This window comes from Loa loa (genome assembly GCF_000183805.2).
Source record: "Loa loa unplaced genomic scaffold supercont3.560, whole genome shotgun sequence".
Taxonomy (NCBI): Eukaryota; Metazoa; Nematoda; class Chromadorea; order Rhabditida; family Onchocercidae; genus Loa; species Loa loa.
This window is the reverse complement of record NW_018108740.1, coordinates 1-24,497: the sequence shown is the minus strand read 5'-3', so window position 1 is coordinate 24,497 and position 24,497 is coordinate 1. Positions and strand designations below refer to the sequence as shown.

Below are 24,497 nucleotides of genomic sequence, written 5' to 3'. Positions count from 1 at the left end.
TATGATGAGATCGGATAACACCATTTATGCAAAGATATCGAATTTATTTGCATACCTAAATGCTTAATTCGAGAAGAGTTGTTATTGTTGAAATTTAGAGAAAAGCGAGTATTTAAAAACATGCTGACAAAGAATTTTCATTATTAAAAATCCCCATTTTATAATCGAAAACTTGAATATTGCATTTTCCATTAAATATATTGCCGATAATAATAAGTAATAAGACAAACGCAATTAACAGCAATAGTAAATTTTAATAGTAATAATTGTATGATAATGTCAATGGTAATAATAATAATAACAGTTATAGTAATGGAAATAGTAAATGATAATGAGTGATAACAATAATAGTGGATGAAAACAATAGTAATAATAATAACAACAATAATAATGAAATAATAATAATTATAATAATAATAATTAATAATTAATAATAAAAATGGTAATGGTAATAGTGATAATAATGGTAGTGATGGTAATAATGATAATAATAATAATAATAACAATAATTAATAATAATAATAATAATAATAATAATAATAATAATAATAATAATAATAATAATAAAATAATAATTAATAACGATAATAGTAATAATAACAAGTGACAATAATAGTGATAGTAATAGTGACAGTAATAATAAAATAATAATAATAATAATAACAATAAACAGGAATTGAATGGTATAGGTTGTTAAAGAGATTCGCCATCAACGATTACATTCGGTGCAATCAGCATTGCAATATTTGTATATGCATATCTGTCTAATCGAATATATGCAAACAGTGAAATCATTGCCACAAGATACATGTATACGACGATTTCATCGTGATTATGGAAAATACTTGAAAAAATTTAATGATCGTTTAGCAAAAAATAAACAGCGTCCGGGTTAGTTGTGCGTAATCAAATAATGATTAGTGTTACCATAATGTATGACATGCCATTACTGTATATCGCGAATATGAAATTGTTTATGGATGTGTAAAAATTGCTTTTAATAAATTTGAATTATACCGGAAATCAAATTTGTTGTTCAAATAGTAGATTGAAGAGGATTAATAATCAATTTTAGATTTTGATTATACAAAGCAATCGTACAATGTTTATTAGGAGTGAAAATTAATTAATGCTAATTTTTGCCGATTACAATTTTAATGGACGGCAAATTTTGAAAGGGAAGCATAAACAACAAAGTAAACAAATGTTTAGAAAAATAATCAAAATTTTTGAAAACACTGAGGAAGAGCAAGAAATGTAGTTACAGATGATAAGCGCCTTTCAATAAGTGGTTTGATCAAATATAATCAAATCATTTGTAGTAATTGTAAATAGATGTATTTCGATTAGATCATTTGTTAAATATTTATCGATTATATGTGACTATGCCTTTAGATTGTATTCCATTTTAAAATTTCATTTTAAATCAATCATCTATTACATAGGGTCATTTCATACATTATTGCTTATGAAATTTTATCTCATTGATATATTTGAGAAAGCATTAATTTCAAAGGTCAAATAACAATTTTGATACTTCACTATTTAAAAAAGTATCAATTCCGAAGATCAACAATCATTATTATTTTGGTAATTCACTAGATATTAGCGGTGTCGCCGATTTTCTTCAATCGTGACAATGACTTTTTTTCGTCTGGGGGTTTCGTCTGCTTGTTTGGGTAGTAGTAGCTCAAACTTTGGTAACTGAACATTTTATTGTGATAAATTTATTATTACAACAACGAGCTAAGCAATTATGATATCGATACAAAAACCTGACGAAACTGCTAAAAACAAAGGTAACCAAATGATGCCCGATATCGTATACCCAACCGACCTCGATGAAACATATTTGTAAAGTGACTTGGCGCTCAGGACCCTCCGCTTGCTTTTGTGGGAAGGCCTTGTATCGTTTTACGATTACAACAATTAACTTCCTTGTGGAATGCACATTGGTATAGTGTTTTGTTAGCACAAACATAAGACGATATGAGCATACAAAACAAAGATGTCTCGCTTTCAACAAAGGAAACTATTGTTCCTTTGTTACTACTCGCGATATCAGCGGCACTCCCGAGGCAAGTGTGGTCTGCACCTTATCCTTACTTGGAAACTCCAATGGATAGAGGTGTCCTATCGCTTTCGATAGCTCCTGCAATTCTCCATGTATTTCTGGGATAGTCTCCTTTCAACAACACCAGCTCATCATTTTCGGGTTCTCATCGTATTCGGCTGCAAGGTCCGCGGTGTTTGTGCTGAACTCGTTTTCTTAATTCTTCTTCTTGGGAAATTGTTTTTCTGTTGAACTCGTTTCTCGGCGATTTATTCGGGATGTAATATTGTTCTTACACAATATTACTAGTTAACAACAAAAAGGATATAAAATATATATGTATATAACACGATGAATTGGTAAGCAATAATAAACATGATATAATAATAACAATAATAAACACTAACAAACTCCTTGTAGTTGTCTTGGACAATAATTTAACTGTCGGTTAGTTGATAGGTCGTTGAGTTGGGAATATGTTACGAGAAATGTATTTAGTGAATAGAAGAATATCGTAGTTTGTTGTCCAGTGGTGGCGGATATGCGAAGATGTCGTTAGTTTTGGTTTGGCCGCGGAGGACAGGCGAAGATGTGTCGTCTGTTCGATTGTAGAAACTGAACTATCTGTCTGGGGGTTTTTCCATATATATACATAAGAATTAAGGAGGAGCTTTGTAAGCTCTACCGGGGCTATCGTGGAGATATGGCCAGCCTTTGGCGCTGTCCATTGTATAGTTACTGAGACGTTTTTGTTTTACGCTGTCCATTGTTAGCTTATATTCTCTTCATTGCTTTAATTTTACAAGATTTCGTCACTCCGTTTGTTGGATATTGTGAAATTTTTGTTTGAACGTAGCTTTAATTTCGGTAATCCTACGGAAAATTTGCATTATGATTTTCGGAGTTTTTTCGACACTTCCTAGGTATTCTCGCCATATTTCCATTGATGATGAAGTCTCTTGCATATGGTCATATATTGATGTTCCAATCCTTTTGTTTGTGAATTTTCTTCCCCTCATATCTTGTCCCCACAGTAATACCTGGCGTTTAGTCTGAAGGTCTTCTGGGATTTTCCAGCTCCAAGTAAACTCATCTTTGATATTATTTCATTCGATTCCGTCGGTCTAAATTGTTTAATGCTTGTCTAATGCTAACAGTCTGATAGAGGTCTTTGTTATTTCTTGCTCACTGTCTACCTCAATATCATAGTTTGCATGGAATTCTCTTAAGTGCATCTTGCTTAAAGAAATCCTTTCCTGCGCATTTCTGTTACTTTCTAACTCACTAGAGATTCTTTGCTACTTCTGCTGATAATTTAGAGCTTTCTTCATCCAGTAGATATCTAATGACAGCGGCTAGGAGAAAAAGTGGTGATAACACGCTGCAATGAACTCGCCTGAATTGGTAAGAAGCTAGGTTTTCTTGAGTCACTTCCTTCGTCTTATCTTTTAACCATAGAAACCTGATGACATCTCTGACTTGCAGTTTTTAGCCTCACTTGCAGAAATGCTTTCTCTACATCGGCTATCACCAGATAACATCCTTGTCTGCCCCGTAATAGAGTTCCTATTAATAATGGTATCATTAATGGCCACCTGTACAGACATTCATTTAATGATGGACCTTCTTTCGTCTTTGCTGATGCGTTAAATACTAAGTTTCGTCGTGGATTTCTGATGTGTTATTACTGCTCGGTGGGCCAGGTAAGATACTCGCCATGTTCCATTCCGATTTCTTACCCTTTCTCTGACTTCTTCCTCAAGTAAGGTTTCAATATGCTCATCGTAACATTCCAATAATTCTAATTTTGTATTATAGTTCGTAGACGTCCCCATGCCAAAAACTGAGGGTTCTTTCTGCCTCTTTAGTTGTTAGTACCTCAAACTTGGGTAATTGAACCTTTATTACGATAAATTTATTAATACAACAACGAACTTGCAAATATGACATCGACACAACAAATTAATAACGACAAGAACAAAATACACAAGAACAAAAAAGACAAATCACGCCTGATACCTTATATCCAACCGACCTCAATGAAACACATTTGAAAAATGGACTAGTGCTCAGGACCCTCCGCTTCCTCGACTGGGAGGGTCGAAGAAGCCGATTTTCTCCAACCGTGACAAGGATTGAGGATTCTTTCTACTTCTTTGAGTAGTGGTACCTCGAACTTGGGTAATTAAATCTTCTATTATGCTAAATTTACTAATACAACTGTCGCTGATGTCGCAAGTAGAAACAGGGATAATAATCTCCCTCTTTGAAAGCTAGGCATCTTTGTTTTGTATGCTCATATTGTCTTACGTTTGCACTAACAAAGAACCCTATAGCAATAACAAAGAACCCTATACTCTATAAGGAAGCTAATTCTTGTAAACATAAAGCAGTACAAGGACCCTCCCAGTCGAGGAAGCAGAGGGTCCTGAGCACTAATCCATTTTTTCAAATGTGTTTCATTGAGGTCGGTTGGATATAAGGTATCGGGCGTGATTTGCCTTTTTTGTTCTTGTGTATTCGTTATTAATTTGTTGTATCGATTCATATTTGCAAGTTCGTTGTTGTATTAATAAATTTATCGTAATAAAGGTTCAATTACCCAAGTTTGAGGTACTAACAACTAAAGAGGCAGAAAGAACCCTCAGTTTTGGTCGCGGTTGGAGAAAATCGGCGACAAAATTTGTTCCAACCAATCCGATTCGAACCAGCGACCCAAGGATTCGATCGAGAAAGAAGCGATTAAAGTCTTATTCAATCAAGAAAGAAGCGAAGAAGGGAATAATTCTTATTCGCATCAGCTTATAACAAAGCTTGAAAGTGAGGTCGAAAGAAAATATGAATGTAAACGAATCAAGAAAGGAAAATTCTCTTTCCTATCTCATTACAAGAAATTTGAAGTGTCTTGCAAACACTGCGGGAAAGGCTGTTGAAAAGGCAATAGAACTAAGAAAAAAGGATCTAGCAGAAGGATTAAGTTACGAAAGAACGATGGAATGGTTAAAAGGACAAAAATATGATATTGAGAAACAAGTAATAGTGTTGGACGATATAATCACCGAGGGAAATGATTTGAAAATAGAGTGGAAAGAATTGTCACATTCAGCAAATGATGATGATTGGGAGAATAACACTTGCGTTACACGAAGATTACTTATACAGGAAGACTATTTGATAAGGGAACTAAGATTTATTGTGAAAGAGCTTCACTTCTTATGAAACTAAGTCGAATAAGTGAAACAATCACAGAAGTTAAAGTGAAGTGTAAAAAGACAGATAATGAACCAGCAGCAATAGAAGGATAAAAGAAGAGTCTAGAAGACTTAATTGAAAAGATAATCACGACCAGTAAACCACCGACTTTAGATCCAGTAGAATTTGATGACAACCCGAGAATGTGGGGCCAATTTATTAACCAGTTTGAAGAATCAATTCACAAGAGAACGAATTTAACGCCCACACAGAAATTCATGCATCTATTAAATAGTTTGACAGGAGAAGCAAGAGAATAAATAAGCGGCTTCATGGTAAATGAAGAAAATTACCCGCTGGCTTCAGAGAATTTGTATGAACGATATGGTGATAAAAAAAACAAAGAGTGAAGAATTATATAAAAGCTTAAAAAGAGTTCGATGCTCAAATAAAGAACCATTTAGAATGGTAAGGGGGCTCCTGAATTTACTGTCCCAACTAAAGGGATTAGGAGGAAACATAAAAACGCACAACTGTTTCGCATAGAAACGCACAATTATTTAAGTTTCTTCAGGCATAGCTAAATATTTTCATCTATTTTAAGTTCTGATAATTTACAATTATAGATTTGTTTTAAATGAATTTTTATATGTTTTCATTTCTTCATATTAACATATTAATATATTTACTGTAAGATATGGTATTAATGGTAATATTTTATACGAAATGTTTTCATCGGTTTACTGTTCTCTATTATTTTCTTTTCTGGTGTAAGGATAATTATTGTTATATTCAAATGTTAGGCAGTTCAAATAATCATTGCAAATTTTGGAGTAGAAATGAAAAATAATGTTATATGTCTAGTTCTGTTGCATATTTGCATTTGCATTTATTGCTTAATTATTTATAATTTATTGTTTTTTATTTATTGTTTGTGATTATTCATACATTTTTGATTATGCTTATTTATTACGCAATTGTTTTTCAATTTGGAAACTTTTTCCGGTGATATTTAATGAATCTAACTATATGTTACTTGCAAATTAATAATTATTAGTCATAATTACTAGAATTTTTCTTATTTTTAGACAATGTATTTTGATTGTATTTCTTTGTGTAAAAGGTATTATTTAGTTCCATTTCATAGCAATTTTTCAACTTCTTCGCTGCATTTTAATTAATTTTGAATTTTTTTAATTATATTTGCATTAACGGTACTTTCTTTTAATTATATTTTCATTAATTCGTCGACTCTTTTAATTGTTCTCCCATTAATTGTAGATCTTTTTAATTACGCTTTCAATAGACCCTTTTAATTATGCTTCCATTAATTGCAAATCCTTTTCATTTTTTTTTATTTCCTTATTTAATCAAACTTGTCGTTCATAGGAAAATGATAAATTAAACTTATTTAACAACTATTTCTACTTTTAATAAGAGGATGTAATTATAAGAGTTATATCAGTGAATTGTCATGTTAATTATCTATAACATTTCCTTATATTCCTTGTATAAGCCGTTGGTTTGGTTTTTTTTCATCATAGTTGTTCTTTGTTGTTTTTAACGAAGATGATAGAAAAACCTAACCTGTGAACATTTATTATTTGTTGATTGATTCAACGATTTATGTATATTATTTTTTTCTTGAATTTTTATACTCCTTTTTTAGTAGAAATGTAAATATTGTTTTGAGGTTCCCTTATGTGATTCAATATTTGACATAAATTGTTATAGTAAGCCAAATACAACTAACTCTGCTATTAAGCAATTTGGCTTTCCGATAAGAAAAAGTATTCAATTTTTCAAGTTTTGATTATTGTCATCTGTGCCATTCGTTTAATTGATAAGTTTTCATTTTCCGGTACTGTATTTTCTGCCATGCATAAACTTCTTGCCTGATAACTGATTTCTTGATCACAAGTTATCAGGGAAAATCAAATGTCTATTATAAAGTCATAAAAATGAATTGAGAGAGTAAAGTTATCATAAATATATGCAACAGATGAACTGCAACAATGGTTGAAGCCAAATCAAAATTACAAGAATAAAAAAAAAAAAAAAAAAGAAAAAACTCAGAAAGAAAAAAAAGAAAAATAATAAAATGAGAAATGATCATTACATTGATCTATAAAGAGTTCTGTAAAGAGACAAAGGGACGAGTAACCATCCCGTTATGAAATATACGACAATGCTATAATACTCAATAAAATTGAATAAGATAAACATTTTGTTTTAACTGATTTTCGCGCAACTATTTTATGTACCATTCGTCGCTAAACTATTGTTGACAAAGGAAGATGTGTGAGCATGGATTGACATGTTGATTGAAAGCTTTGAAACATCGAACAGTGAATGTATCAGTGAAATGTGTTGTTACAAAGATTATATCAGTTTGTTTTTTTTTTTTTTAAATAATTGAAGCTGTTTGAATGATTTTTTGCTGGTTTGATTTGACCTTTATTTGAAAGAAAGGATAAATATAAGTATTATCCATTCATCTCAACGCAAATGAAAGTATTAGTAGCAAGAGATTGTAGTAATTGTAAGACATGTAAAAGTTCACAAAGAAAAATATGAATAAAAGCTATTCGCAGTGATCATTTGATTGTGCTGCGTGCTGTTTTTGATAGCTATCGAAATATGCCAAAAGAAGATTTCATTTGGTTTTATAAAAATTATTGTTTATTGTATTCTTTAAGATATTATATTAGATAATAATATAGAGGATGTTTTTTGCTCACAAAATTGCTAGTTAATTAAATAAGTAAGGCAATGGTTGTCGTCTGAAAACGAAGGAAAGGAAAAAAGTTTGAAATTTGAAATTTTATCCTTATCAGGGAAGGAATAATTCTTCGGGAATTGTATTCAAAAATTTACTCAGCTTCTCTTCCATCCTAAATAGTTTATTTTTTTTTAGATCATTTAGGCTTCCAGTCAAGTGTACATGTTTTCTATGTATCATTAATATATTTGTATTTCTTTTTGTTATTCTTTTTTTTTTCTGCTTGAAATTCATGTATTTTTTTAATTCACTTTGAATTGATAAAAAAATAAAGTGAAGTAAATTTTGTGATATTGTGATTACGGAATCTGATAAATTATTTGTAAACAATCAACAGATTATGGCAAGTACTTCCAACATGGATGTGGAATTTCATCCTTAAGTAATCATGGTTCTGCTGCTATATCGACTGCTAATGCAATTTCTGCTTATAATTCAATCTTGGCACACCTGGAATTTTTAGATATTAGAATTTTAGCCATTATGATGATTTGATAATGCTAAAATCAATGAAAAATTTATGTTGATAGAATTACGAGACAAAGAATGGGAAACTATTAGAACACTTGGTAAGGGTTAGTTAATTAAAAAAGACATTAATTTATAAGTGTTTCAGCTTTTTTTTGTCTCTGTTTTCCTATTCATCAAGATAGGAAAGATGAAGAAATCATTATCTCAAACAATTCTTATCAAATATAATTTCATCTAATTACGATAACTATATTAAGTAATAATATAGTTTAAAAATTTTTCAATGTTGTTGAAGTTTTGATTGTAAAATTTGAAAATACTCGTATTATAGATGTAATTTTAAAGTATATCTCGTAAAAAACAGTGATGGAATACAATTTGCGATGCGTTGACGCTATCAAAAAGATCGTAGTACGAATGTTTATGAAAAAAGATGGAAAATATTAGCTTGCAACTTTTTCAAATATAAGACTACATACCAAACATTTGATTTCATTTTCTTTTTTTTTTCGGAAAATTGTTTTATATATTTCGTTTTTTTTTTTTTTGATTTCCGTAAGAAAAAATTACATTTGTTTATGATAATTATTTAGGCTTTGGAATGGAAAAATTTATTGGTTATCATCTTAATATTGCAAAGCTAATTTTGGCTTTCGTGAAGTTAACTTGTGTTCACAACAAATTATGAAGTATGTTAATGACTGTAATCTTTACGACTTCATTGAAGCAAAATATATTAAAGGTATGAATTAATCACTTAAAAGTTCAAACGTATAAGAAATTTGAAGTTTAATTTACTTAAAGCATACTTGAAATTATTTCCAAAATATGTCAATTCAATTTATAATTTTGTTAAAAATTTCATTCCTTTATCTTACCAATTATCATTCAAATTTTAATTATTACTCCTTCTTCTTCTAGAAAACCAACAAATGGGAATCAAAAAAGTGCGATCATTGTTTAGTGATCTATTGAAGATAGTATAAAATACCTTCTCGATCGTTAAGGCAATGCATAGTTTGTAACCATATCAAAAAGAACAAACAAATATTTAAACATTAAGATGCCTCAAAAGTTTTGACGAAAACGAAAACAAAACAACATTACTCGGCGGAATAATAATCACATGCAACAATTAGCGCTCACACTACTTTAGTAAATGACCTGAATCAACTAGCCATTGCACACATTTCTTTCTAACTTATTGCAAATCACAATTCTTCTCTCCTGTTACGACAATACAACATGCTGATATTCATCCATTACCATATGAGGTCAAATTGAACGAAATAGAATCATTGAAATGTTTTCAATTAACCAAAAAGATGGACAGATAGAGGAGACTGGGATGACCTCTGGACATCATCTCTTGCTCACACTTATTTTTTTTCTCATCTGCATGCCAGATTTATCATCATCGAAGTAAACCACTGAAAACTGCTCAATACATTGTACAATACTGAAAACTCATTGTTAGATACGGTATAAAACATTCAAATCCCATCAATAATGATGCAGTGATTATGCGGTACTTCCCTAATTAGATGAATAAGCAAAATTTGTCTCATCAAATACCGTAGATAACCAATGAATGGATATATATATGTATATCCTTCTTATTCATATATCATTTTTTAATAATATTTTTGAACAATAGAATGAAATCGACCAATTTATATAATAAGCAAAAAGTTAAACTATTAAGATGGAACGAATATTTGAAGTACGTGACATGTTCAAATCACTATGGTTTAAAGTTGGAGTAATTAGGTTAAGAGTGATTTGCATAACTTGTTATTTCAAAAAGGTAGATTTTCCTTCTTTTTTCCAAAGTTGTATGAAAATTGTGACCCAATAAAGAATCATTTGAATAGTATTACTATTTTAAAATTGGTCATGATTGTCATCTCAGTTATAGTTCTGTGGTCAATTAACTTGACTAACAAATTAATCAATTCGTTATGATGATTACTTCTTCTTGTATTTAAATAGTTTCACACTCAGAAGGCTATTCTATTTACATGTATGCATCACCGACAGTTTGTGTTATCAACGGATAAAATAAGACGAAGTGCAACCACAGCTGACATCCCATATCTTTCTCAGATGTTGCATCTTTTGGATGAAATGAAAGAATGCAAAATTTGGAACCGAATACGATGTTTGCCAACAATGATAGATGCTTTGGGCAACTAATGTTTATTTTATAGTATATCATAAATGAATTAATAAATCAATACATAACACTATAGCATTATCCCGACTATTTATTAAGAAATAATCAGAAAGCAGTCTTGTATAAGAAACAATATAAAATACCTTCATACATGATCATCGAGCATATTTAAATATTAAAGGCAAACTCTGTTTCCGTACCACTTTATAATGAGTAAAGACGTGAAAATTTCCATCGTTAGCCGTAAAAACAAAAAAATCCAAAATCGTGTATTTACATACCTTTTGCTAAAATTACATTTTTGGGAGTAAATGTTTAATATTCACTTGGAAGAAATACGTGTGTCTGGAATCAACATACAACAAAGTAAAACCGTTAATAAAACCTCCTTTCTGCTTGAACTGTCAAATTTCTGTTAATTTTTGGTTCATATTTAAAGCAGGTTTCCATGAATAATCTTGAGGATACAAAATAACGAGATAAAGCATACAAGAATTTTCTTGCACTTCATTTTAAATCACATTTTATTCGAAATTTTACAAATAAGGTTCACCATAACAATGACTAACTTATGTACTACTTTGAGATGGAGCACTACTTGCTCCATCCATCGTAGTTTCAGTCGATGATAAGGTGTAAGCGTGTAAGAGATCCGTATCCGGTGTATAATTCACCGTTTTCACGGGATGTTTATAATGATATTCTTTAATAAAACTCTTCAGTAAAATTGGCAAATTCAATTTTTCGACACCGTCGTAAGTCGTCAAACTTGCTATGCGAGCACGGCAGAGATGCTAAAATAAATATAATTTCTCACAGTTTAAGGTGTTTACAAAGAACAGAATCCCGATTTTTCATAATTGGCAATATATTGAGAAGTGCGACAAGTTCTCTTATTATGTTGAAACTTTTTAAAATTTCAGTATTTCAGTTTAGATTTCTGGTAACAACTTGGCAATGCCATGATATTCATGATGCCAGCTATCGAATAACTTTTTTCCTTTTGAAATTACCGAAAAAAAAATACATATACTGACCTGCAGTGGAAAAACAAAGTTTCTTGGAAGAGGTACCGATAACTGTGGTTCAAAAAATAAACACCTGAAAATCGATATTTTAAGGGAAAATAATGTTATAATTCACCTCATATGTGAACAGCAGTAACAATAAATCAAAAAAACTAGTTACCCAATAGTCAAGAAACCGAATCTAATAAAAAATACCTCATTCAGTATCAACAAATTATAATTTTAGTCTTATCGTAAAACACTTTCTTATTCCATATCTCCAAAACCTTACTTTATTGGATCTTTATAATATGCGATAAGCATAGTTATCGTGCTTGCAGAATAAATTGATGGATCAGAAAAATCAAAACTGAAGCGATGATTTTTTTGCTCAATACGTGCATGCAGCGTACGTTTATATCGACGAAACGATACTGAGAATAAATACTCTGATTGTGCACTATCACGCAACAAGAACGTACCTGAAATGCTTAGGAAAGCATTCCTTTGATTGGTGTCTTATAAGGACATCTTAACAGGTAAGTAGCATTGTTGAAAGATTGCCTACTAATGGCTAGCAAAGCTATTTACAACACTTTTGAAATGTCAAATTACAGTTCTAAGAAAATACAATTTTAAAACCATGCATTTCTTAGAAATACAAATTTCCCATAAAATAAAATTTGTAATAACATTTCTTAGAAATACGAATTTCCCATAAAATAAAATTTGTAATAACTTGCCTATTCGCTCAGAGTACTGCCAATCCTATAACCAATAATTTAGCATAAGTCAGAAAATTTTACCCTCTGGTTTGTTGTCCAGTAGCGCTTCCGCCTTATAACGATCCATAATGCCCCAGTAATACGATGAATTTACAATTAAATCGAGTCTTGGTACGAGGCAATTTGTATAGTGAACTGATGTATGCACTATGTATGGGTCATCCTTCGGCACCAGACCTATAAAAAACATGCGAAAATAAGCTGCTGTAAAATATGGCTAACAAAAGTCATAGTTTATATGATTAGACACAATGTAAAATTTCCAGTGTTGAAAAATGAAGACTATACCCTGTAGCAATGTTCGTGTAGCTGGTTCTGGTTGCTCGGCACCAATATCAGCAGCAAGCAGAAAGCTTAGCCGACAATTTCTGGTGGCTGAAAAAGTAAACAAATAAGCAGAAAGTTGATAATCAATCGTTATTTGAAGTTCAAATCAGAAAAATATGGACAATACCAGTTAATATGACAAGCTCTATATGCGATGAATTTAGTTAAAACAACGGTCATATTTCCTGCAGATTTCAATGAGTAAGATATAAAATACATCTTCAACTGTTATCAACAAATACATGGCATCAAATGAACGAAATGGATGCATGATTAACACATTCAAAAACGACGTCGCATTGGTCTAGATGCTTTTCGGACATATTCGTATGAAATGATAAGTCGATTGAATTATTCGCACAGCAAAATATCTCACTAAAGCAAATATGTTAACCCTAATTACAGCAATATACCTTGTACAGATTGTTGAGAATTAACTTCAGATGGAACAATAACTTCTCTCAATTCTGTATTCATTCCCGTTTCTTCATTAACATCTAATCTTTCATCATCAATAATATTTACCGGGAAACACGACAATAATACCATATGAATGCGCCTGAAAAAAAAAAAGGGGAGGAGAACGCTTATTAAGAACCAACAAAATTGAATTTTCAACTCTTTATAATAAAATAATTTATTTACACTGTAACTCTAGTCTCCAGAATGAAATTAAACCCAACTACAATTAATAAAACATGGTATACTACCATTAAAAATTATCACCAAGATACATTTAGTCCTAATCGTATTGAGCTAAGAAGACAGAATTCATTTCTAACATTTTTGTTTCTTCTTATCTCAGAAACTTTACCATGCAAGCATAAATTTTCAGAACTGTCAAGCAGTATGCATTCTCCTTCACGGATAACAAGATGTGATACATATGGCTTTCCTACTATCAATGAATTAAGGAACTTTTATACAAATTTCCGCAACCAAACAAATATTTTAATCGAAGTAAATCAGGTAGTTATAAATAAATCAGGAAGGAAATGAGGATAAACTGTCATAGCGAAACAACTAGTAGAGTAAATGTTAATAGCCTAATTGAAGATTACAGTAAACAAATGATCAAATATATTCTGTCAAAGAAACTGTGCTCTACTTACCTTATAATAGTTCCACTTCTTCTCGAATATGCTTCCATGGAAGATTTTAACATAGTTTATAAAATGATCGATACGTTGAACAGAAAAACGTTAATAAATGCTGTAATGCATGATGACGTCAACAAAATAAAGCTGCGATACGAACAGCAACATTTCAGTCCTGTGAAATGATATTTCCCGGCAAAACAGATTTTAAATCACAATAACATTTCTTCCGCACAGCAAATTTTCCACATTAATCATCATGACTGCTTTGAAAACTACTACCAGTTCAACCAGCATATGAATTAAACATAATGAAGTCACAGCAGGTCTTTTTCTAAAAACCAATTCATGGCTTCCTTCAACATGTCGCCGTAACACATACTGCACTGCATAACTGGACATTAATGATATATTAGAACGAACAAACAAATCGATTTTAAAATTTCACAAAGTGGCCTTCAACAATAATATTAAAGTGAAAATAGTGAGGGGAAAAACGACAACGCTCGAAAAAAACTGTCAAAAATTTCAAACAAATGAAAATTTAAAAAATGTTGAAAAAACAATCAACAATCAAACCTTCCAATCACGTTCTGATTTTATACAGCAGTACTAACTGTCAAATCATTCGTTAAATCCGAAAACTTAACATCTGGATCAGATCAGCAATTAATAATCAGCCGATTTTCAAGGGATAATATCTTCACAATTTATTTAAAATTTCGTATTTTTTTAAAAACACTTATACTACATTTTGCAAGTTGATTAATTGCTGCCAATTCCATAAATCTCGTATTGCTCTAATCAAATTTACTATACATATAATTTGAATATAGGAATCAAATGACGGAAAAGAAACCCTGTACCTTGTAAAATTACTGTTCTTGATATTGCAACATGTATATGTCCGAAATTCAATGCTTCCTCTGAAAAAAAAAGACAAAAATTAGAATAGAATGAAGTCTCTTAAATGATCGTTGGCCATTTTATATGGAACTCAGTAATACTATGCAAAATCACGAGAAAAATTTTCCAAACATCGACAACTGAAGTGATCTAAATACTTTTTATGTCTTGCTATTAACAGCAAATGCATCACTGATTCCAAATACGACAAAACTATAAGATTTTTTACGATGTACCATTACAAATTATGAAACGTCTTCATCGAAAGACATTCAAGCATTTGATGTAATTCAGTTTAGCATAGCACAGATAAATCACAAAAAGAATATGAGTGAAATTCCTATAGAAGATCTAATTGCTACCTGAATAATTTCTGTTAGATACAAAAAATCTCAGAAGCAACTGTAAATACTGCGAGGTAATAATCCATGAGATCCGTCCATGAAGTAATTTTATTAGGGTGAAATATTTCAGAAAGAAAAAATAAAAATAACATTAAGTCAAACATAAAATTAAATCCCCCACTGGTGTGAATCGAAAGTTTGAAAACGACTAACTTTTTCACAAAAAACAACTTTACGAGTGAATGTTTGATAAACCATATTACCAATAACAAGGAAAATCAAAGCCAATGAAACAGTTATCACAATTCCGGCTGAACCTTTGATTATCATTGCACCATAATCGGTTCCTCGCTATGTAAATAAATATATGTTACACAACATTACTGATAAGAAGTTACCAAATAACAAAGAAAAAAGAAATTTCTGAATAATTTAAATAAAGTGAATAAATTACCAGAATAACCCGCTGGAAAATAATAGAAATTGTACAGTAGAAAAAAAGAAAAACCTTTAAATATCCACTAAACACCTAACACAATAGATTCTTAAACACATCTTGTGAAGTCGATATAATCATTAGTCGATAATTCATTTCATTGTAACGAAAAGCTAGTTTAGATTAAAGTTTCACATTTGAAATAGTTTTTCTCTCGTAAAAATTTATACTTTTTCATAAATTGCGTTTCAAGAGTTAAAGATTTGAAACATCTGTCTCCCCGTACACTAATTCTCCTTTCATACGTCCTAAAGGGATATCTGAGTATTTGATGAAAATTTTCTTTTCAAACCGAACACATTAACAAAAATGCTGCAAACAACTAATGATGCAGTATTCCAAACAAGGAAAAGTATCACATCAATTGAAGGATAAGATTATGTTTACTATGAGCAAAAATTAACAAACTCTTAGCAAATTTTGATAGAAAATGGCTCGTTTCAAAAATATCATACCTGTTCCAACATTTTCGAATCATATAAAACGGCTCACAATGCAAGTTGATATGATCGAGATAATAAACGTGCTAAAAAGAAAAACAAAATCACCTATCACGATGATAAAATTATAATTGACAAGTCAAGCCTAAGTGATATATTGATAAATGGAGATCGTTGTGGCAATCATTAACTATATTAATGATACAATACACTATCGCGGCTAGCACATCAACGTTCTCGTTTAATTCATATGATGGGACCAATTTATCGGATTAGTTTGTTGACAGCTTAGATCATCTAACTTTTAACAACTAATCCATCAGTATACTTTTGGTTCAGTTAAAGTTTCTTAGAATAGATGTCACACTACGAATAGATATCGTTCAATCCTGTCTGATTGGAGAACAATGACAGCTTATCATACTCTTCAAGACTTTCAAAGTACTAACAATAATAATAATAGCAATTGCCGAACTTTTGCAATACATTAATTTATTACTGTATTGCTTTCAAAGTGCAAAAGTGTAGAAGCAAAAGTGAGGATTTCGAAACTAAGTTCGATCCTTGCTAAAACTTTCGCATTCATCTATACTCCCATCTGTATAACTCCACAAAATATCAATCGTAAATAGCATCTTAGAAACCGAAATTAAAAGAGTAAATAAAAACGGGGAAAAATGAACTTGGCACTTCATGCAAATAATATTTTGTTCATTGGCGAATCAATAATTAGTGACCACATCAATAAACGTGAAATTTATTTCAGCAAAGTTATACAAGGTTAAAAGATTAAATGCATAAATTAAAATAATGAATTCAAGATCATGCTGAATAAAGCACATGTGAAGATTATGATATTAAAGTGTTAAGTATAAGCTTATACGAACAGATCAAGATAAGAATCGTAATCAAATTATATGCCTAAATATGGCAACATTTACACAATGCCGTAAACTTCAAGAACATCAAAAACATCAAAATGGCGCTAGATTCTAAGATAAGATTTCTAAGAAAAAATAAGGCGAAATGACAAAGATGGAATTCTGAAAACAAAGACAAATCATCTTGCAATATAAAAAACCATTCATATTGGTCTTATTTACCAACTGCTACAATGGAGAAATGATACAAACTAATACTTTTTAAAATTTGACAAAAGAATTTATTTGTCGATACATTGTATGCAAAAAATGATATGGCCAAAAACGAAGCAGAAAGGATAAAAAGCGATTTAAAAACTTAGTGCGAAAAATCTCCTATGAAAGGTGTATAAAATATGAACTGTTACATCAGTGACTAAGATAACATTCAGATGTTTCACCTTATTATTTGCTCAAGAATAAAACTTAGAGAAATTCTTTCATTCTTGCGAAGAACGTAGTCGTAGGGATTTCGAGTCAAGATGCTCTTTTACTTCTTACCTCGTCCTCTGCTGGAAGCTCCACGGCTAGCACGTGCTCCACGGCTGCCACCATCGCCAGTTTTCCCACCGCGTGTTCCTAAAAAATATATTAATACATTTAAAAAAAAATATATATTTAAATGCAGTGTTTTTTCTACAGAATTGACCGCCTTACATCTGGGAAAAAAAATTTCACAAATTTCAAAGAAATCAGGAAAAACAGATGCCTTCTTTCATATTTCTTTCACCGACAAACAACTTTTGTCCTTACTTTTACTTTCACTAGCAGAACTGGTTTTTTTCTTTATGACATCAGTAAAAGTATCGTCATTATCGTTTTCTCCGCCGGAATCTTCAAAATCATTTTCATCATCGATCTGCTCAACCAAATTACCTTCTTCGTCTACTTCGACACCCAAATCTAAGCCTTAAAATTAATTTTTTTAGGTAGAAACTTCCACCACAATAAGTTTCTATGAAATCTAAATATGTCCTAATTTTTCATTCCAAACATTCCTCGAATGCTTACATGATTGCTAGCATTTGAAAGGCCGTTGCATAGCCAATCCACAAGAACTTAAATCATTTGATAAAATTAAGTGTGCCATGCGCAACTATTCGGACTCAGTGATCCTTTAAATTATAAAAATTCACCTCCTAATTTCTTCCGTCCTTTTACTAAAGTATGCAAAGCATATGGCAAAATAATATGCTCCTTATTCAAAGTTCGTGTAAGAGCTGCTTTAACCTGAAAAAAAGAACCGAAAGATCAGATCTTCTACGAGGAAGTTAATAACTCAGTAAATGAAAGAAAAAGTTAGCCAAAATTTCGAGAAAAGAAAATAAATACCTTAGTTGGAATAGCAGCTCCTGGATCCTTCATGCCTGGCCAAACAGCCAATTCAGCAACTGATTCGATATCATCTCTGACCAAATTGTATTCCTTGTACAGACTGATAACGTCACTGAAATTGTCCTGTGAGGATGGAAAGAAGATTGCTTCCAAAATAATTTATGGTGTATATCTTTACAGGCACAAAGCATTAAACACTATAAATCAAATGTCCCAAATATCGAAGATAAGCTAAGGTCCATAATCTTGGACAGATTAAATGTCGCAATATACTTTCAAAGTAAATATGAAAAAGGATCACTAACTTTACACCATCGTTCTCCTTATCCAATAATGGGCGGCAATAGTTCTGTCGCAGAACAGGAACATAATCAAGCACCATAGGGTAAACGGCAGCAAATGTTCTGAATCCTTACTATATGGTGAGAAAAACCAGATGAAATACAAAATACAAAAAGATATATAACAACCTTGAAATAAGCTAATTGTTGAAAAATTAATTTTCTAAAAATAACCTCAAATTCATAAAAAATTTCGATACTTGACTACAGACTGGTTGACATGGAAGTCATTGTAATAGATAAAACATTATTTCATCACATATTTTTATTACATGACCATATCAGGCAAAATCTATATGTTAAGTAGTACGCCTACTGCCAAGTTTTCATTAGTTACCACTTAGAAACACCTTCAAATAAGTTACCATATAGAGGTGATTTATTTTTTGACATGCTTTACTTATACGTATTCCACTGCAAAGAATGCCAACCTCAGATAAGTGTGAGTTGTCAGCTGACGTAGCAATCGCTGACGTTTATTGAACGTCGAATTTTTCCCCAACCATGAAGGAAAATTAATCATTCCCTTCATATAACCGTTCATGCAGAAAGTTGGTGCCACAGATGAAAAGAACGCCTATAAATAAACTCAATATGCATTTGAAGCACTTTTTTTTTTTTTTTAGTTCACAAGAAAACAAGGAAACATATGTTGGCGATGTTACTTCAAAAGTAAATATATGCCCACGGTTTTTTTTCAACAACAACTAACTTGTTCATTAAGCAGTGTCCATGCACCTGTTGTTCGAATAATTCGATCGATTATATCGCCCTCTGAGATACTGTTCGCAGCCTTCCTCAATGCAGACAGCCGTTCAATAGTACTGCAACTCATAAAACACTGACCACTTGATATAGGTATATCAAGTAAAACATAAACTAATTCGGAAAACTCGACTCATGTAGTTATCGCTATGTGAGAGAAACAACAATAACGTTTAAAGGTGATAATATTTAAAGTACAGTAAACCATATCTTGGAAAATCCAAATAAACTATTTTCGTATCAGAAGTCGGATGTCTACTTTCCTCTAATAAATGGATAAGGTTGTTCCTGAGATAATGTGTTCGCAGATGCTTTTAAAGTTATTTTAAAAAGTGCATATAATTATATCATTAAGACACAGAGGTTGAATAATTACTTTAAGTGAATATTCCAACGATGTGCAGATCAAAATAATTTGTGAAAGTTATGCAATGATTATTTTGATTTCCTTTTTTCTTTTTTTGAAAATCACCTCATCTTTGAGTTGTGCACAAATGGATAATTTTCTTGCACAAAAAGTGGCATAATTGAAGGATCAACAAAAAACATCTGTTGTTTCTCCCATGTTTTTGTGTCAGTGTTCAAAAGGCGACGCGCTGCTTCGAAGGGATTCTGTAAGATAATTTCATTTTTATCCTCAACTGGATTTGTTTTATTTTTCTATTTCGCGTACATTTCTGGTCTTCCTGGCATGGCGGCTCAAATATTCAAGTATTATTAATATGTAAACTGCGATTACAAAATGTATCGAGTATACCTATTGTCCGAAACGAAAATTAGGAAGATTAAAATGGACAAGTCAAAATATGAAAAGAAATTTTCCCAACAGTTCAGTGTAAGCATTTATTTCAAATAAAAAAAAAAAACGATTTCTACAAATTAGAGAAATCTAAATCAAAATCATTTCTACGATTATTCCTAAAATCAAACCTTACCTGGCAAAACTGCCGGATATTATCGGGAGAAACGGTTCCACTCCGAAATATTTTTTCAAAACATAGTGGCTACAAAATCCCATACAAGTACTGATTGAAAACTTACAACAGCAGCATCTTTACTCTGCACTTCCTTTCCATTTCCACTTGAGCTTAACAACTGTAAATTATAAATTGATTGACGAACATCATGTTGCGCAGCTTCAATAATTTCATCCATTTCTTCCTTATCAACTTTCAAATGTTCTTGGCATGCGATGGTAAGCAATCTGGCCTGAAAAAGTTACATAAATAAAGGATATCTGGATTAATTTTCATAATAAATCACATTCATTACTGAATTTGTCAAATTCATGGTGTATTTTGGACAAAAAGGAATTTATTTTTTAAAATCTAGTTTTTTTGAATTAGTTTTTGTTTCAGTTTTTAGTTTCTTATACAATGTCGTTTTCTACAACTTGGTTTTTTGTTTATCCGAGTTCGTTTTTGTTTTTCTCCTTCTTAGCTGGTCTAGGATTTGCTGAACATAGATTGGGCAATCATCAAGTTAGAAACATTTCTAAACCTCGCAAAGTGATGAGATTTTTAGAAATTCCAATTAAAAGTAGCAACACAAAAATCAATTAAAAAAAAAACAAGCACAAACAAAAAGAACTTTTGCTCAAGAAAGAACCTAACCCTGATCTGCTCAACACGTGGTCTCTGGAAGCGCACATCAAAACAGTAATTTACCAATGAACGCATCTTTTGTGATTGCCGATCATTACATATACAAATTATTGGTATCAGTGTTTGCTTGATCATTTGTATTAATTCAGCAATCTGCAAGCAAAATATTGGAACCTCAGCGGAACTACGGTTACTTCAGTGATATCTGGAACTAAACTTTGAATATGAGGATTTTACCCAGAACTAAAGTTATTTGATAGTCAAGTCAAAACACAGTTAAGACAGCCTAGTTTTTGAAGCATCGATACCAAATTTTCGGTCTAAACACTAACCAACAAATTTGTATTAGAAATAAATAATGAATAGATAACTTTTGTAATTTCAAAACTTACTCCTGCCCGGTCATCATTTCCACTCATACCATCTACTTCATCCATAATCAGCACATGAGTAATCTCGTTGGATGTATTTACTGCAAGAAGAAAGAACTTGATCATCGACACTTCACTGCTTCAAGTACGCCAATTAAACTCTATCTTTTCAGTTTTTAACTTAAATAAAGTCTCATTTTCCAGGATTTCTTATTGTTTAACAAAATTTACTTTTATGTGCGACCGAACCATTAAAGTAATCGTCTATTTGTTCACAACCGATTACTTCCGATGTTTGTGCTTCTAATGCTTTTTTATTTCTCACATCTGACGCATTTTTCTCCACATACCGCAATTTAAGTTCTTTACAAGCCATTACAGCACACGTGGTTTTACCAACGCCTTGGAAAAATACGGAATTAAAAGTTCAAAATCAGGACAAAAACTTGACATCCCTAATCAATGTAAATTTATAATCACTTTGGGTATAATGAAACAAGTGATGGTACAATTAATTTACAAGTAAAAAGCACTGGCACAGTTAAAGTTTAGGATTCTTGTGAGAAAATAACAGTGAATATAGAAAACTGACCAGGTGGACCGCTTAGCATCACTGCTTTGAAAGTTGTACCATCGCTTTGCGCTAACCAAGGAGGAGGCCGTGCTATATAATGTTACACATTAGTATACATAAAGTAGACACATAAACTGTGAAATTTTCTTAATTTTAGCCTCTTCGTAATGTAAAAGAGCTACAACGTAATTCAAAAGCCGAAAAGTTTTGCAAAAAAAAAAAAAAAACTACAATACGAGAAGTTCGATATCCGTCAATATAGAACTGATAGAAGGAAGCTATAGGAAGATCATGAGTTACCTTATTAATTCATATTGTTTATTTGAAAATTTACTTCTTATTTCCTTAAAGAAAAATTCCACTCACCTTTTTTCTGCTTGCCACCTACACCTAAGTGATTGTTTGCCCAATTCCGGAGCCAACCCAGCAATTTATTCATTGGAGATTTTTCCCCGTTTTGTCCAACTAAATGTTTCACATTGGTCGGTTTGTATTTATCAACCCATGGCAAGTATGCTTCCTAAAATCTGTCATGCACGAATCTGATATATAGAAATTGTACTATGGACTCGTTTGACTAAGAGATCTTTTATTAGTATCAGCACAAATTCTTTGATATGCATGGAAAAACTTCAAAATTTAAACAATAAACTTACCGTCTGAGCAGGACTTTCAATCTCCGCTAACTCATCAAGTTCCGAAGTCTTCAATTCTACAGTTTTCTTCATTTTCGACAACTTTTGCTCAGCCATCCGGCTCCTTGACACTTTTTTTTCTTTGGCAATACCACTCGTTTTTGTTTTATCGGTTGTTTCATTCCTTATTTCAAATTTTTTCCTTGTCTCATGTTCCTCCTTCCGCTTTTTCGTTCCTTGCATCTGATCTTCTTCTTGCTCCAAGATAGTAACATCCTTCTTTGCTGTTACTGATTTAACTGAAGCAGATGAAGCAGTTTTGGGGGTTTTTTTCATTTTAATTGCTTGTACTGGTGCTTGAGATGATTTACAGTTTTCACCATTCAAGGCAACCGTTTCTCCTCCGCCTTTGCTTTCTAGAGCTGCTTCCTGCTTTGATTTTCTTCGCGAGGTTTGTGGTGAAATCGTTACTTGAACACTTTTCTTCGGCGGACTTGTTTTCTTGGTAGCGTTCCCACTTTGTTCTGTGTTCTTTTTTTTTCTGTGGATGTTCTGCCGAAATTGCGGAAGAATTCGACTGGATTAATTGCCTCCAATTCCGGGACAAGACTCGCTTCCTTCTCTGAAAATTTCGAATTAACCCAGAGTAAGTAATTCCTAAAATTCGATTTTAAGGAAAATTTAAAATAAATTACACCAACTGACAAGACAATTCCAACAAACTTTTCAGAGAATCCTTCTTTTTGATAGCATCAATGCGGTTGAAATTCAGCTTCTCATGACCTGGTGGCGTTCTGCAACGTTTCTTTTTTGTTGGCGGTGCTGGAACGAATTCATCCATGTCTTCCCTTTCATCGAGTTCTTCCTGAATCGTATATTGGAAGAAGTAATTGCAAAATTTCGCAAAAAGAAAAAAAACACATGTCCAACAAATGTTGAGTTAGCACAATTTAATAACTTACATCAGTAGTAGTATCCGTTGTTCGTTTCAACAAACTCTCCGTCGATTTGCCATCCGCTTTTTTCAAAGAAATTTTTTCCCCTCTTTTAGGAGGACGGCCCTGAGAAGCTGATGGTGGCAGGTCGTCCTCATCGTCTTCAAAGGAGAAAGCATACCAGTAAAAACAATTATACATATTTTTGAGTTATGTTTTCACTATCTTATTGGTGCTCAATTAAAGAGTTACTAAGAATGTTTTGGACAATTCTTTAAAGATCCATTCAACCAAGAATGAAAAAAAAGAATGAAAGAACTAAAGGACAACAATAAAGAACACGGGAATAAAGGACATTACCAGACGATAACAGAATCCTCTTTTTCGCTCGTTTCTTCTGTAATTCTTTACGTAGCGAACGTGGCAATGGATTCTCATCATCAGCTGTAAACAGTTTAAAAAATTTTGAGAATAACTGAATAATTGTCTGAAGTAGCATTTCAAATATCGTTAAAAACTAAAAATAAAAAATAAAATGATGGATTTTCACACACTACAATACGATTGAATTTTACATTCAAACAGACGAGTCTCATTTCAATCATTGAACAAATCTGGATAGACAGAAAACATTTAAGTAATCAAAAATGAAACTGAGACGACGGCAAAAGTTTTAACCCAGATAGCATTTTAAGCAAAACAAAAAACACTTTAATCAAAACGTTAAAATCGTTGTAAATTCAAAAAATAAAAAATCTCTATCTGCTAGAGAAATGAAACGAGGCAAATACAGAAAACTGGAAGATACAAAAAATATCCCGCAAATAATCCACATGATATTCCACATCGACATAATATTCCAAAATAAATATAATATATATATAATGTAATATTATAGTATAATATAATATAAATATATTACCAAATATAAATATAATATT

The 24,497-nt window shown here is 31.6% G+C and overlaps 4 protein-coding genes across 4 annotated transcripts in view; 2 read left to right on the top strand and 2 right to left on the bottom strand.

Moving 5' to 3' along the window:
* The window catches only part of LOAG_13678 (protein-tyrosine phosphatase), a gene marked incomplete at both ends in the record, with an annotated part of 2,980 nt that extends 2,084 nt beyond the window's left edge, over nt 1–896 (top strand). Inside the window, one exon of the mRNA XM_020448711.1 lies at nt 690–896. Coding sequence (XP_020301167.1) covers nt 690–896 — 207 coding nt within the window. The remainder of the gene's footprint in view (nt 1–689) is intronic.
* Nucleotides 897–4,891: 3,995 nt separating this feature from the next.
* Nucleotides 4,892–5,272, top strand: LOAG_04344 (hypothetical protein; the record flags this gene model as incomplete). Its single annotated transcript, XM_003139881.1, has 1 exon — nt 4,892–5,272. One exon carries the CDS (start codon nt 4,892–4,894, stop codon nt 5,270–5,272), a length of 381 nt encoding a protein of 126 aa, XP_003139929.1.
* A 5,949-nt stretch (nt 5,273–11,221) lies between these two features.
* Nucleotides 11,222–14,456, bottom strand: LOAG_04343 (cytokine inducible SH2-containing protein 5). The gene is made up of 7 exons (XM_020446572.1): nt 13,906–14,456; nt 13,207–13,352; nt 12,755–12,841; nt 12,488–12,643; nt 11,974–12,163; nt 11,712–11,775; nt 11,222–11,468 (listed from the first exon to the last, which is right to left on the bottom strand). Exons 1-7 carry the CDS (start codon nt 13,956–13,958, stop codon nt 11,244–11,246), a joined length of 921 nt encoding a protein of 306 aa, XP_020303109.1. The 5' UTR covers nt 13,959–14,456; the 3' UTR covers nt 11,222–11,243.
* Nucleotides 14,457–17,486: 3,030 nt separating this feature from the next.
* On the bottom strand, nt 17,487–24,055 carry LOAG_04342 (ATPase; the record flags this gene model as incomplete). The annotated part of the gene is made up of 18 exons (XM_003139879.1): nt 17,487–17,575; nt 17,750–17,905; nt 18,133–18,226; nt 18,329–18,443; nt 18,637–18,735; nt 19,104–19,249; nt 19,385–19,496; nt 19,910–20,049; nt 20,479–20,646; nt 21,051–21,194; nt 21,434–21,513; nt 21,644–21,814; nt 22,005–22,076; nt 22,353–22,506; nt 22,643–23,145; nt 23,345–23,486; nt 23,584–23,717; nt 23,917–24,055. 18 exons carry the CDS (start codon nt 24,053–24,055, stop codon nt 17,487–17,489), a joined length of 2,658 nt encoding a protein of 885 aa, XP_003139927.1.
* Between the last annotated feature and the right edge of the window lie 442 nt (nt 24,056–24,497).

What these genes read in the sequence shown, in the direction of transcription:
- LOAG_04343 (XM_020446572.1), bottom strand. Translation starts at nt 13,958, where the DNA reads ATGTTAAAATCTTCCATGGAAGCATATTCGAGAAGAAGTGGAACTATT. An exon ending in TATTATAAAGATCCAATAAA is followed by an intron (nt 11,776 to 11,973) that starts GTAAGGTTTTGG and finishes ATCGATTTTCAG; the next exon opens with GTGTTTATTTTTTGAACCAC. An exon ending in ACTTTGTTTTTCCACTGCAG is followed by an intron (nt 11,469 to 11,711) that starts GTCAGTATATGT and finishes TATTTATTTTAG; the next exon opens with CATCTCTGCCGTGCTCGCAT.